Source organism: Microchirus variegatus (genome assembly GCF_963457635.1).
Source record: "Microchirus variegatus genome assembly, chromosome: 4".
In the NCBI taxonomy this organism is placed as follows: Eukaryota; Metazoa; Chordata; class Actinopteri; order Pleuronectiformes; family Soleidae; genus Microchirus; species Microchirus variegatus.
Window position 1 is genome coordinate 33672961 of NC_139805.1, and position 14257 is coordinate 33687217.

At 40.5% G+C, this 14257-nt stretch overlaps 1 protein-coding gene across 1 annotated transcript in view; it reads right to left on the reverse strand.

Annotated features, from left to right (window-relative positions):
• Positions 1 to 14257, reverse strand: part of arhgap39 (Rho GTPase activating protein 39) — a gene marked incomplete at its 3' end in the record, with an annotated part of 88692 nt that overhangs the window by 20369 nt on the left and 54066 nt on the right. The window contains exon 2 of the mRNA XM_083887570.1: positions 10807 to 11235. Coding sequence (XP_083743696.1) covers positions 10807 to 11235 — 429 coding nt within the window. The remainder of the gene's footprint in view (positions 1 to 10806; positions 11236 to 14257) is intronic.

The following is a 14257-nucleotide window of genomic DNA, read 5'->3' on the forward strand; positions in this document are numbered from 1 at the left end:
ATGAGTTAATTGCAAATGTAATATAATGAAATACAGTATCGATCGTTTGGTTTTCCCCATGTCTTTGTTGTCAGTATTGCCAGTGCTTTTACTTTGAAAAACAAAAACAGGAAGTGTTGGATTTGTGGTATATTATATCCGAGTGGTTTCTCCAACAGCAGCCTTTATAAATGGACAGCTTTGTCACTGACTGACCGAGTTCCTGTTTTATTTTGGTAACCGTCCCGCTTTCCCATTTCAGATCATTTACTTCCTGTGCCCTGATTACTCGACCCCGCCCTTATCGTTTGCACCTGTCTTTTGTTTTCCTCCTTCCCTTTCAGGCCTTTTGCCTGTTTCCTCACCCACTAAAGACACTTGTTTTATCCACTTACACTCACTCTGCTGTCGGGTCACTCCCTACTGAGTCCATCACAGACCTTTTTGTTTGTTGTTTTCAGCAGCAAATTCACTGGGTCGAGACGCCAATGTGAGCAAAACAAAACCAGAGGAAGGAGAAAGAAAGTGACACCACGGACACGAAGCAGTGGATAATGTCATTGAAATCAGACGATGGAGTAAATCCTGACAAACTTACATGGACGTACGCTGTTCTGGAGTTTCTTCTACCAAGTATCTGAAGGCTCGTTCTACTTAAGGTAAGATAACACACTCCCTGACTTTCTTCTAAAATGTATTATTTATGGATCATGATCAAATAAAAGTTGAAAATGGGGAGCTGTCACGTACAGGACTGGTGATCAACAGTGCTTTTGCGATGGAATTCAACGTATATAAAAACTCTAAAACCATGTTAACGTATAGGACGAGTTTACCTGGTCGGTAAATTGGTAGAACAGGTCATTCTCTAACCAGATAATCTGAAAACAACCTCAATCTGAAGCATCTCTAATCCAGTTTGACTGTGGTAACCAAGAGTTTGTAAAACCATTCCAGATTTACCTTTTTCAAATGTATCATGATATATGTTTATATCAATATTTATCTCACTAAAGGCTTCACCTTACATAAAATAACACATTGGTTTTCATTTTATACGCTGAAAAGACTCGTAGATAACGTTATAATCCAACACTTTTATGGAACCGTTCCATGGGAAATGGGGAGTATTTGGCTGAGTAGAGATTGTGAATCTCTATTTAAACGTACGTACACATTTGACTACACCGTGGCCGCTGTGCCAGCAGCATGTGAGTGATCTATGAATGTCTGTTAATGAGTGCGAATGGCAAATCTGTAGTGAAAGGCACTTTGAGCAGCGGTCATCGAGCCCAGAGAAGTGCCGTATAAATACAAACCGTTTACCATAAACAAGAAGCAGTTGTTGGCTTAGTGACAGAGAAATATGATAAACAAGGAACGGCAAACCGAGTGGAAAACCGAGACTCCGCATCCTCCGAGAACCAACCCCAGCAAAGCTAACTATCTTCCTGTCCTCGCTGGTATCACTTCAGCAGACGAATGAATCCTTGCATTTTAAAGGTCACATAGAGTGGTCCTGTTGCACATATATGTTAGTTATGGAGGTCTACTTACATACATTAACTTGTTTTTATGCTCAAAAACCTCCTAGTTGCTGTAAACGAGCCAAAAGAAATCCTCTTTTCTGACGCTGTTCCCCAGCCGCGATATTTCAGACATAAATCTCACACCCAGAAGACAGAGTGTGTTGTGATTGGCCAATATCCGGAAGTGACATATTCAGCCCACCCGCTCTCAGAAGCGCAGCTTCCCCCTCTGGAACGGTGGATGCAGTGCTCCTCATTATCAAAACATTGTTTTAACAATGTTTAAAAATAGCTTCTTCACGACTCCCCGCCACAGTCCCTTTGACGACCTTTAGACCCAGAGTCAGACCCAGAGTCAGAAGACACTGTCGCTCGTGAAACACCTCCACAACGGACGTTATTCTTCTTCTGCGGTTCAATGTACCCAACCGGATGTACCCGGACAAGCGCCCGGAGCAGGACGATCTGCTGTTCCGGAGAACCGTTAACCGGACCGGGTTTTCTCAGAGATCTCGCTGAGCCCGAGATTACAATAAAACACAGCGTTCTCAGCAATGGCAGAACTGTTTGTTTAGAACCTTCAGGGCTTCTTAAACAAGGTAATGATGCAGATACACACTAAAAAACAGCGTTAATTGGAACTTTAATTGGTCTAGGTCCGCTTTAATTCCTGGCACCAAAAACACCCAAGAAAAAATCTAATTTTTTTGAAACAAAAAATTGACAAAAGTTAACAAAATTTTGGGGAAAAAAAGAATGACAAAAGTTTAAATATAACATTTGAAAAAAAAAAACATTGACAAAAGTTGAAAGTTGAGCTTGATGATGAGCTGACAATTTATTTGAATCAGCAGTTTTTGGAGCAGGGCAACATGTAAACCATGGCATGGCTGTGTTTCCTGAGGACCAGGGTTGGTCTAATGGACCTGGACTATGAAACACAGACAGGATTATGGAAAGACCGTGGTTTAACTCGTCCCCTTTGGACAAACAGAAATTTGTGACTTAATTAAAAACGTCATCTGCGTATTAAGTGATTGTGAAGCGGCTAAATGTTCTGTCAAACACACTATGGGGATTTGACAGTGCATTAAAAGTCCTGGAGTTAAACATCATACAGAGACCTGAGTGAGTGAAGTGACCTGAGCCTGAAGTGATGACTGAGATTTTCTTTTGTGCTTCTGCCTCATTTAACGGTCGGGGGAGGAGGGAGGAGGGAGGAGGAGGAGGGAGGAGGAGGGGGAATTGATTCATCACGCACATTATTTTCTGACGCCGAGAGCTTTTGCAAGACGCAGCACAAACTTGATGTTTGATGAAGCCGTAATTAAGACCGCACACGGAGTTCAAGGTTAGTCCACGTCCCACGAGTGTCCACGCGTTTCACTCTGAGGCAGAAACTTTCAATAATTCAGAATCCGAGAACAAGAAAACTCCGTTAAAACAATCAATACTGTTCTTCTTCTTCTAGGAAGCAGGTATATTGTAATACTGTAATGCTACTGTATACAGAAATACATCGTCTGCACTCAGTGAATCACTCAGAGTCGTCCTGACGCAGCTGCTCTGAGATATTTTAGTCTCAAAAATACAAAACTACATCCAAGATTCAAACGTACGCAGAGAACAACGTATATTAGGACATTTGGTGATGCAGCAAACCCACAGTCAAGCCGAGTTATCCTGCTTTTGTGTTTACTGTTAAAGAGTGAGAGTGTAGTACATGCTTCTATCTCGTGTGTCCCTTCACTACACGACTGTTTGTGCTTCGTTGGCTCTGATTAGCCCGGCTCGTACGGCTGAGTTCAGACTGTAAACATGCAAAGAGCTGCACGACAGCGATCTCACGACACTGAGACTCCAGAGACTAAAGCTGCGTTTCCATCATGGTGAGGCTCAGTTTTGGTAGTTTTGAATGGTAAAGAGTACTTTTAGTGCAGATTATGAGGGACAAATGGGAGTTAAATATTATATTTTCAGGTGAAGACATGTTGTATGGTTAGGATGAGGTTTAGGTTTAGGTTTGGGGTGATGGTTAAAGTGTCCAGGACATGAATTTATGTCAACGTAATGTCCTATGAAGTCATGGAAACCAGAATCTCTGTGTGTTCTTGTGTATTTGTTGTCTCTTTAGGACCTTTTCTGTCCTCATTGTCCTAATTGGGCAGAACCTCATTTCTGAGGTCTACAACAAACCGGGGAACGCGTAATCACCAATTTCCCCAAACACTGACCACCGAATGGCCATCAGGGTCTAATTGACCTGGACACTGAATTTAAGTCAATTTGATGTCCTCTGAAGTCATGGAAAAAAGGCTGACTTGTATTTGTTGTCTCTTTAGGACCTTTTCTGTCCTCATGGAGACCAGAACCTGGTCCTAATAGGTAAAACATACGGTTAAGTCAGTGGGGGTTAGGGTTAAGGTTGGAGTTAAGTCTCCAGGAAGTGAAAGAAAGTCAATGTGATGTCCTCTGAAGTCATACGAACCAGAATCTCTCTGTGTAAAGGTGTGTGTTCTTGTATTTGTTGTCTCTTTAGGACCTTTTCTGTCCTCATGGAGACCAGAACCCTGGTCCTAATTGGGCAGAACCTCATTTCTGAGGTCTACAACAAACCGGGGAACGCGTAATCACCAATTTCCCCAAACACTGACCACCGAATGGCCATCAGGGTCTAATTGACCTGGACACTGAATTTAAGTCAATTTGATGTCCTCTGAAGTCATGGAAAAAAGGCTGACTTGTATTTGTTGTCTCTTTAGGACCTTTTCTGTCCTCATGGAGACCAGAACCTGGTCCTAATAGGTAAAACATACGGTTAAGTCAGTGGTGGTTAGGGTTAAGGTTGGAGTTAAGTCTCCAGGAAGTGAAAGAAAGTCAATGTGATGTCCTCTGAAGTCATAGAAACCAGAATATCTCTGTGTAAATGTGTGTTCTTCTGTATTTGTTGTCTCTTTAGGACATTTTCTGTCCTCATAGAGACCAGAACCCTGGTCCTAATTGGGCAGAACCTCATTTCTGAGGTCTACAACAAGCTGGGGAACGTGTAATCACCAATTTCCCCAAACACAGACCACTGAATGGCCATCATGGTTTAATTGACCTGGACAATGAATTTAAGTTGATTTAATGTCCTCTGAAGTCATGGAAACCAGACTCTGACTGTGTGTTCTTCTGTATTTGTTGTCTCTTTAGGACCTTTTTCTATCCAGAACCTGGTCCTAATGAGGCACGACCTAATTTCTGAGGTTAAATTTAAGGTTAAACCAGTAGTAGTTAGGGTTAAGTTTGGACTTAAGTCTCCAGGTAGTGAAAGAACGTCAATGTGATGTCCTCTGAAGTCATGGAAACCAGACTCTGACTGTGTGTTCTTCTGTATTTGTTGTCTCTTAAGGACCGTTTCTGACCTCATGGAGATCAGAACCTGGTCCTAATTTGTTAGAACCTTAATTCTGAGGTTGAGGTTTAGGGTTAAGACAGTGGTAGTTAGGGTTAAGGTTGGAGTTAAGTCTCCAGGAAGTGAAAGAAAGTCAATGTGATGTCCTCTGAAGTCATGGAAACCAGACTCTCTCTGTGTGTGTTCTCGTATTTGTTGTATCTGTTGACCTTTTCTGTCCAGAACCTGGTCCTAATGAGGCACAACCTCATTTCTGAGGTTAAATGTAGGGTTAAACCAGTAGTAGTTAGGGTTAAGGTTAGAGTTAAGTCTCCAGGAAGTGAAAGAACGTCAATGTGATGTCCTCTGAAGTCATGGAAACCAGACTCTCTCTGTGTAAATGTGTGTGTGTGTGTGTGAGAGAAAGAGTTGGTAGACACTTCACGTAGAACCAGATCCAATAAAGCATGGGTGACAGCAGATCCACCAGCCATCTGGACTGACAATCTCCAGCTGCACCAGCAGGCCTCCCATTCAACACACACACGCACACACACACACACACACACACACACACACACACACACACACGCACACACACGCTTTAAGGAAGGATCAAAGATTTGAGGACCAAAGTCACTTCAAGGTTCCCTGATGGTTCCTGGTCCACCATGAATAATTCCCTTTCACAGTCAGAGCTGAAGGCTCGGTGAAGGTAGAGGAGGAGGAGGTGACGATGCTGATTTGTAAATATTGTGAGTTCAGACCCTGAGAAGGTAAATCATGAATCACTGGACGACAGATTTATGAACCCAAACATCCACAGAGCGTTTATCACAAAAAGACGCGCGTTTTTCCTCCTCGCCGAGTATCGTCGACTCAGACTCTGACAACGTTTAACTTTTAAAAAAAGACACTGTGTTTAGCCTTGTGTCATCTCTTTGTGGTTTGTCACATCTTTTTCTACCGAATAAAGTTAAATTCACAATCGTTGACGTCTGTGACGCAACTTTATCTGGATAACTGGCGTTTGTGAAAATGCCCGTTATGTGTGTGTGCGCGTGCGCGGACACAAACGCAGTCCCCCATGAAATGAAATGGGTTTACTGAAGCAGAGGGCTCCATAAAGGCAAACATTAAACTACTACTACGACAACTGACCCCACACACACACACACATCTTTCTTCCACTGTTGGAGTGGATTATTTATACAGAATCAGGCTGCACTGTTGGCTGTGTGAGCGAGCGAGAGCTGCAGTCTGTCGTCCCTTCCAGGACCTTCAGTGTCCTGCGAGTGTACAGGACATTAAAGAGGACAGTTGACTCTTCTGTTACCAGCCTGGATTTGACTGACATGAAGAGAAGCAATGGAGGATTTTCACCTTCAAATAATGTCTGTAAGATCATTTTGTCAGCACTGACAACAGGTTAGATGAACGGCACAAAAAGAACGACAAAATTCTACAGTTCGGCTTCGTTTGCTTTGATTTTTGTGTTGGACGTCACAAATTCTAGATTTCTGGACTTTAAGTAGAATTTGGAACAATAAGTAGAATTTGGAACAATAAGTAGAATTTGGAACAATAAGTAGAATTTGGGACTAAGTAGAATTTGGAACAATATTACAATATATGTAGATTTTGGAACTACTATTTTTATTTGGCATGTGTACTTTTCATATCCATTTGTGATATAAAATTGCGTCCATATTCTTGTCATTACGGTAGAAACTCAGGACTAACCCACGACCGTCCAATCACAGACGAGATTCACCTGCGAGCCTGTGACGTCAGCTTCTCAGTACTGTAATTCCTAAACAGTTGAATAAATAACTGCCAGATTTAGAATCTTGTAAAAAAGGGGACAGAAGGACTCACTCTTTTTTGGACAATTCCACAGCCATAAAATCCAAATAAATCCAGGCATATGAGGGTTAAGATTGTGGTTGACTCCTCCCACCCTCTGCGGTCCACAAAAACGTGTAAAATTTCTTTACATTCACAATTCCATAATTTAAAATGGACGCTAAATTAAAAAACCTCTCCTCTGTCCCCCATTTTTTTCCTTTCACCACAACCTGTCTTGGCACATCGCCGCACATCTTTGAGTCTGTTTCTGTCAGAGATTTCTTCTTCTGTTGAAAGGGAGTTTTTTTCTCTTTTCGTTGTGGTTTGGCGTTATATGAATATTGGATCAGAGTTTTCCATTTGCAAAGAATTACTTAATTAATAATCAATGAATCGGTTGATTTTCAGGTATATTTGTTATTTGTGTCACATTTGTGTGCGTACACAGAGGAGTGAATCTATAAATCATTATCTCCACTCGTATCTCCACTAATTGATATTAGTTTTTAAGAATTGCAGATTCACCTTTGTATTGTATTAAGTTTAAAATTCCACTTTTAAGACGACCTTAAAATCCCAGCATTTTCCTCTTCATCCTCATCTCTGTCCTTCCTCATCCTCCTCCTCTCTGCCTCCATTTGTTCCTCCTGCACTCCTTTAATGGGATCATGTGTGTGTGTGTTGGTGTGTGTGTGTGTGTGTAGAGGTCAATAACTCCCATCTGTCAGACACAAACAGCTCCTGTCCTGCTCTCAGACTCTCGACCTGTTTCTGAGTCGACGCTGCAGAGAGTGAAGCAGCTTCTCCACAGGAGAAACATCACGTCACTCATCGTCAACGGATCATTGTCTCGCTTCAGATTCAGAGACGCTGCTCTTTAAGGGTTCTGCCTCACGTTTGGCTGTTTTCAGCGGCTCAAAAACCACACGTCACGCCTTTTAAAACTCATATTTCATGAGTTAATGAAAACACAGCCCTGCTGAAAGTCCTCTGATCATCACAGTTTCAGTCAAAATGTCCTTTAACGCGCGTTTGTTGACTTAAAGAAACGCAATCTAGGATTTCCACCTTCAAATAATGTCTCTAAGATCATTTTGATCGTTAGAACACGGACTAACGACAGGATGAAGGGAACAAAAAGAACGTTCAGCATTGTTTGAATCAAAGATTTCAGAACTATAAGTAGATTGTGGGACTTTAAGTAGAATTCTGGACTTTAAGTGGAATTTGGAACTATAAGTAGATTTTGGAACTATAAGACGATTTTGGAAATATAAGTAGATTTTGGAACTCTAAGAAGAATTCGGAATTATAAGAATTTTGAACTCTAAGTAGATTGTGCGACTTTAAGTAGAATATGGAACAATACGTAGATTTTGAAACTAACGGTAGATTTTGGAATTATAAGTATATTTTGGAACTCTAAGAAGATTTCAGAATTATAAGAAGATTTTGAGAATTCTAAGTAGATTTTGGAACTATTAGTAGATTTAGGAACTATTAGTAGATTTAGGAACTATTAGTAGATTTTGGAAATCTAAGAAATTGGAACTCTAAGTAGATTGTGCGACTTTAAGTAGAACATGGAACAATGCGTAGATTTCGGAATTATAAGAAGATTTTGGGAATTCTAAGTAGATTTAGGAACTATTAGTAGATTTTGGAATTATAAGATACTAAAAAAACAAAAAAAAAACACCAGGTTCTGTCCGTGCAGAATCGAGCCGTGCTGTGCCGCGCTGGAACCGCGTTGGTGGAAAATCTCCGTCACAGACAGAGGCTGTAATTGTGTATAAGAGCAGTGATTAGCTGTTCCTCTGAATCTGCAGCATGTGAAGAACAGGCTGGAACATCACCATACACACTGTGTGTGTGTGTGTGTGTGTGTGTGTGTGTTAGAGAAGACATTTACAGGACACCGTGACCCCTCTCAGACACGTCCACCAATCATCACAGACTGCAGCAGATTACAGCGAGCGGCAAAGCGAGACTAGTTAGACAGAGAGGTGAGGAGGAGGGAGGAGGACGAAGGAGATGGAAAAGATTGAGCCGTGTTCCATTTGTGACCTTCACCTCCAGGTGGTCTGGGGGTTTATATGAAGCGGTCGCCGCTGCCTGTCGTCACACAGCAGAGGCTAATGAAAGAGTGACCCTCACATTTTCAACATCATAACTAGGACGTGTTCTTAAAAACTGACAAAAAATCAATTTTCTTTAAAAAATCTGCTTGAGTTTTGATTGACATCCTGGTTTAATCTCCAAAGACCTGAGCTACAGCGTCGTCCATCAAAAAATAAGTCAGTATTTAGGGAAGTAGCAACATTTATCAACTTTCTGAGAATGAAAATGTATAATTTGTAAGAATAAATATTAATCGGCCAATGCTGATAATTAAAAAATACCTCTGGTAAAATTCCCTGCAGACAGTTTTTCACAGACTGTTCTCAGATCTCTGTGGACGTCTCACACATCTAATCTCAATCTCGCCTTAATTATGATCACATGACACTTTAAAGAAGGTGTTGAGTGACAATTTAATTTAATTTCATTAAATCACCGTCTCTATAGTTAGTTATAGGACGATTCTCTACAGTCTAAGCAGAACAGCTGGAGGATGGAGCCGTTTCCACAGCGATGACTGAAACTTTTGACACCTGAAATTGATAATTGACGAACTGTTTGTGCACAATTTAATTTAATTTAATTTGGCAGAAATTGAAGATTTAAATAATAAGAAGTCGAGGAATGTTTGTTGATTAGCTTTAAAACATGATTCATGCGTGAAGAATCTTTCATAGAGCCTTTTATACTTGAATCATTGAATCAGTCTACTTTTAACGATTCTACCATCTTCTTCTCTGTTTTTGGTGTATTTCTGTGGCGGCGTTACATCGCCACACTCAGGCCTGGCATATAGATGACAGTCTAGTGTCGTTTTTTGTGTTTTTTGTAGGTATGAAGACGTTTCTAGAAACGTTGCTGAGTTTTCAGAAAACTTTTTAAAGCCAAAACAAGAGAGAGGTCAGATGGAGTAAAGTTGTGTTCTCTATTTAGCTAACTAGCGTTCTATCTAATTAACTAGCGTTCTATCTATCTAACTAACTAGTGTTTTATCTATCTATCTAGCTAACTAGCATTCTATGTAGCTAGCTATCTAACTAACTAGCTACCTACATGTCTAGAAACATTGCTGTGTTTGCAGAAAACTTTTTAAAGACAAAACAAGAGAGTGATCGAACGGGGAAAAGTTGTTTCCGTTGTGTTTGCGTCGTTTCTGCCTCCGTCTCTAATGTGAAGTGACTCACCACTAAAAGCAGCCCCAAGACAAAACAAGAGAGAGATCCGATAGGGAAAAGTTGTGTTACCTATTTAGCTATCTAATTAACTAGTGTTCTAGCTTGCTAGCTATCTAACTAGCGTCCTATCTATTTAGCTAACTAACGTTCTATCTATCTAACTAGCATTCTATCTATTTAGCTAACTAGCGTTCTATCTATCTAGCTAACTCGCATTCTATCTAGCTAACCAGCGTTCTATCTAATTAACTAGCGTTCTATCTATCTAGCTAACTAGCGTTCTATCTAGCTAACTAGCGTTCTATCTAATTAACTAGCGTTCTATCTAGCTAGCTATCTAACTAACTAGCTACCTACATTTCTAGAAACGTTGCTGTGTTTGCAGAAAACATTTTGAAGACAAAACAAGAGAGGGATCGGATAGGGAAAAGTTGTTACCTATTTAGCTAACTAGTGTTCTATCTAATTAACTAGCGTTCTAGCTTGCTAGCTATCTAACTAACTAGATACCTACATTTCTAGAAAAGTTATTTATTTAGCTAACTAGCGTTCTATCTAGCTAACTATCGTTCTATCTAATCAACTAGCGTTCTAACTTGCTAGCGATCTAACTAACTAGCTACCTACATGTCTAGAAACGTTGCTGTGTTTGCAGAAAACTTTTTAAAGACAAAACAAGAGAGCGATCGGATGGGGAAAAGTTGTGTTTCCGTTGTGTTTGCGTCGTTTCTGCCTCCGTCTCTAATGTGAAGTGACTCACCACTAAAAGCAGCCTCACCTGTCTGCCTCGTCTCTGCTGCTCTGTTTCTCAGACAGCTCCTGGTCCAGGGAGGAGGAAGTGCTTCCCTCTCTGCTGACTCCACTGTTCCGTCCCGGGCTGTTGTCCGCGGACGCTCTTCCTCCTCCTCCTCCTCCTCCTCCTCCTGCAGGGCGGGGGAGCGTGGCGTCCGTCTGCTGCTTCAGAGTCTGTAGCTTGGCCAGCGGGATGATGTCGCAGGCCTGGGGCCGGTGCCACACCGTGCGCTGGGTGGAGGCGTTGTAGTAGTAGAAGCGCGAGGTGTTGGGGTCAAACAGCTCCCACCACTGGTTCTCGCCGGTGCGCTTGATGCGGACGCCCTGCGGCGGGTCCCACACGCACTCGCCCGTCAGCAGGTTGGCGTACATGCGTTCCCGCGTGCGCGGCTCGATGATCTCCACCCACTCCAACCTGCGGCGGGAGGACGAGACGGAGACTTTAGCAAACTTTAGTGTGAGAGAGCAGCAGGTCAACAAACAGTTAGCTTGTACAATATGTGGTGTGGAGGCATTTAACCAATTAATCCGTATTTATTTATTTATTGTGTATATTTTCTTTGAGCTTCTCCCTCTCTTGTGGTCACCATAGCAGATCACCTAGTTTTCCAGTGATCCACATATTTAATTTGGCCAAGATTAGTATTACCAGATGCCCTAATCCAGGACCAGCACTCGTACACTGGATGTGGCAGGAGTCAACACTTGTTGGCTAGATAGATAGAACAATAGATAGATAGAACACTAGTTAGCTAGATAGTTAGAACGCTAGTTAGCTAGAGAGATGGAACGCGAGTTAGCTAGAGAGATAGAAGGCTAGTTAGCTAGATAGAACACAAGTTAGCTAGCTCGATATAATGTTAGTTAGATAGATAGATGGATAGAACGCTAGTTGGCTAGATAGATAGAACGCTAGTTAGCTAGATAGATAGAACGCTAGATAGAATGCGAGTTAGCTAGAGAGATATAACACTAGTTAGAACACAAGTTAGCTAGCTAGATATAATGCTAGATAGATAGATAGATAGATAGATAGATAGATAGATAGATAGATAGATAGATAGATAGATAGATAGATAGATAGATAGATATAACGCGAGTTAGCTAGAGATAGAACGCTAGATAGAATGCAAGTTAGCTAGAATGCTAGAATGCTAGATAGATAGATAGATAGATAGATAGATAGATAGATAGAACGCTACTTAGTTTGATAGATGGATAGGATTCCAAAATAAATGTAGTCTATGCTACGCTTCATTGGCTGCATAGATCATAGTAAACCTCGTTTTATTTATGTATTTAATACATAAATCTTCCACGATTCATCTGTCTATTTTTTCTATTTATTTACTTATTTATTTTTAATTTTAATAAGTGGGAGCATTTTATCTTTGACATTTCAGCAGCACCATGAGCGGACATCCTTTTTATAGCTCTTCCCCAAACTGCAATCAGCGTAATGAGACCCACCAACATCGTAGTGTACGGTAAACAATATAAAACTGAACAAAGTGAACTCTGGGGTCCAGCTTCAGAGAAAACGCGTCACAGCACAAGCCCAGCATGTGGATGTATGAATGTATTCATGAATGAATGTATGGACGTATGAATGTATGAATGCATCCTGGGAAGACGAACAATCTTGGCTTTTAAAATGTTTCCCATCCATCGTGGCTGTAATGTAATTAAGGCAACAATACCATTAAGGCAGAGGCTCCAGCAAATACTATAAAGTGATTATCCTTTTAATCCAACTACAGAGACGTATGAGGTCTGCTCTGATTTCAATTAGGACTCCTGACTCCTGACATGGTTTCTGCTCAGCAGAGCAACAGAAACACACGTGTACAACATGTACTACATGATAGATAGATAGATAGATAGATAGATAGATAGATAGATAGATAGATAGATAGATAGATAGATAGATAGATAGATAGATAGATAGATAGAACGCTAGTTAGCTTGAAAGCTAGATAGATAGAATGCTAGTTAGATAGATAGAACGGTAGCTAGATAGAAAGGTAGATAGATTGAATGCTAGATAGATAGAGCACTAGAAAGCTCGATAGATAGATAGATAGATAGATAGATAGATAGATAGATAGATAGATAGATAGATAGATAGATAGATAGATAGAACGCTAGTTAGCTAGAAAGCTAGATAGATAGATTGAATGCGAGATAGATAGAGCACTAGAAAGCTAGATATATATAACGCTAGCTAGATACATAGATAGATAGATGGAGAGAACGCTAGATAGATAGATAGATAGATAGATAGATAGATAGATAGATAGATAGATAGATAGATAGATAGATAGATAGATAGAGAGAACGCTAGCTAGATAGATGGAGAGAACGCTAGCTAGATAGTTAGAATGCTAGCTAGAATGCTAGCTAGATAGATAGATAGATAGATAGATAGATAGATAGATAGATAGATAGATAGATAGATAGATAGATAGATAGATAGATAGATAGATAGATAGATAGATAGATAGAGAGAACGCTAGCTAGATAGATGGAGAGAACGCTAGCTAGATAGATGGATAGAATGCTAGATAGATACAGAGAACGCTAGATAGATAGATAGATAGATAGATAGATAGATAGATAGATAGATAGATAGATAGATAGATAGATAGATAGATAGATAGATAGATAGATAGATAGATAGAGATAACGCGAGATAGACAGATAGATAAACTGAAAAAAAACATATCTTTGTCAAAGCATAAATTAATTCTGGTGTGTATGCAGGATCAGACACCTAATATACCATCCGTTTAAGTTTAATCCAGATTATAGATTTGTCACTAATTAAAATGTGAACATCAGCCAAATCTTTGCAGATCGATTCACTTTGAAGACATTCAAGGCTGAGTGTCCGTCCTCAAAGCATCTACATTATCATTATTATTATTATTATTCACACTGGAGGCTGGTCAGGGATATACATCGTCCTGCTGCCAGGAGTCGAGTCAACTTTATTTCTAAAAAGAGGTAGAATTCAGCCCAAGTCACCGCAAGTAAACAAGTCTTGATTAACAGCTCTTTTTTTTCTCTGTGTGTTGAAGGAGCAACAGCTAAAATTGCACTTGGAATTGATTTGGTCTCTGGAGCTGGGTGCGTTTGTGTGAGCAGTTTACAAACTCTGGCATCGACTTGATCAGGAAAAGCCTGTTTGGTACGTGTCTGAAATGTGTTTTTGCCGTCGTTTCCCTGCTGGCAGCCATGTTCTAGATGCCGAGGGAGCGCGTTCAGTGCAGTCAGCGCCAACTTAGCTGCCAGTACGTCGTATTAAACAACCTCAACTGTGACTTAAGACATGTAGGATAGAGCTCAATTAATTTGATTGGACTCATTTTTTTTCTCAATAATTAAAACGTGTTTTCTGAGCTTCTTAAATGTGAATATTTTCTGGTTTCTTTGCT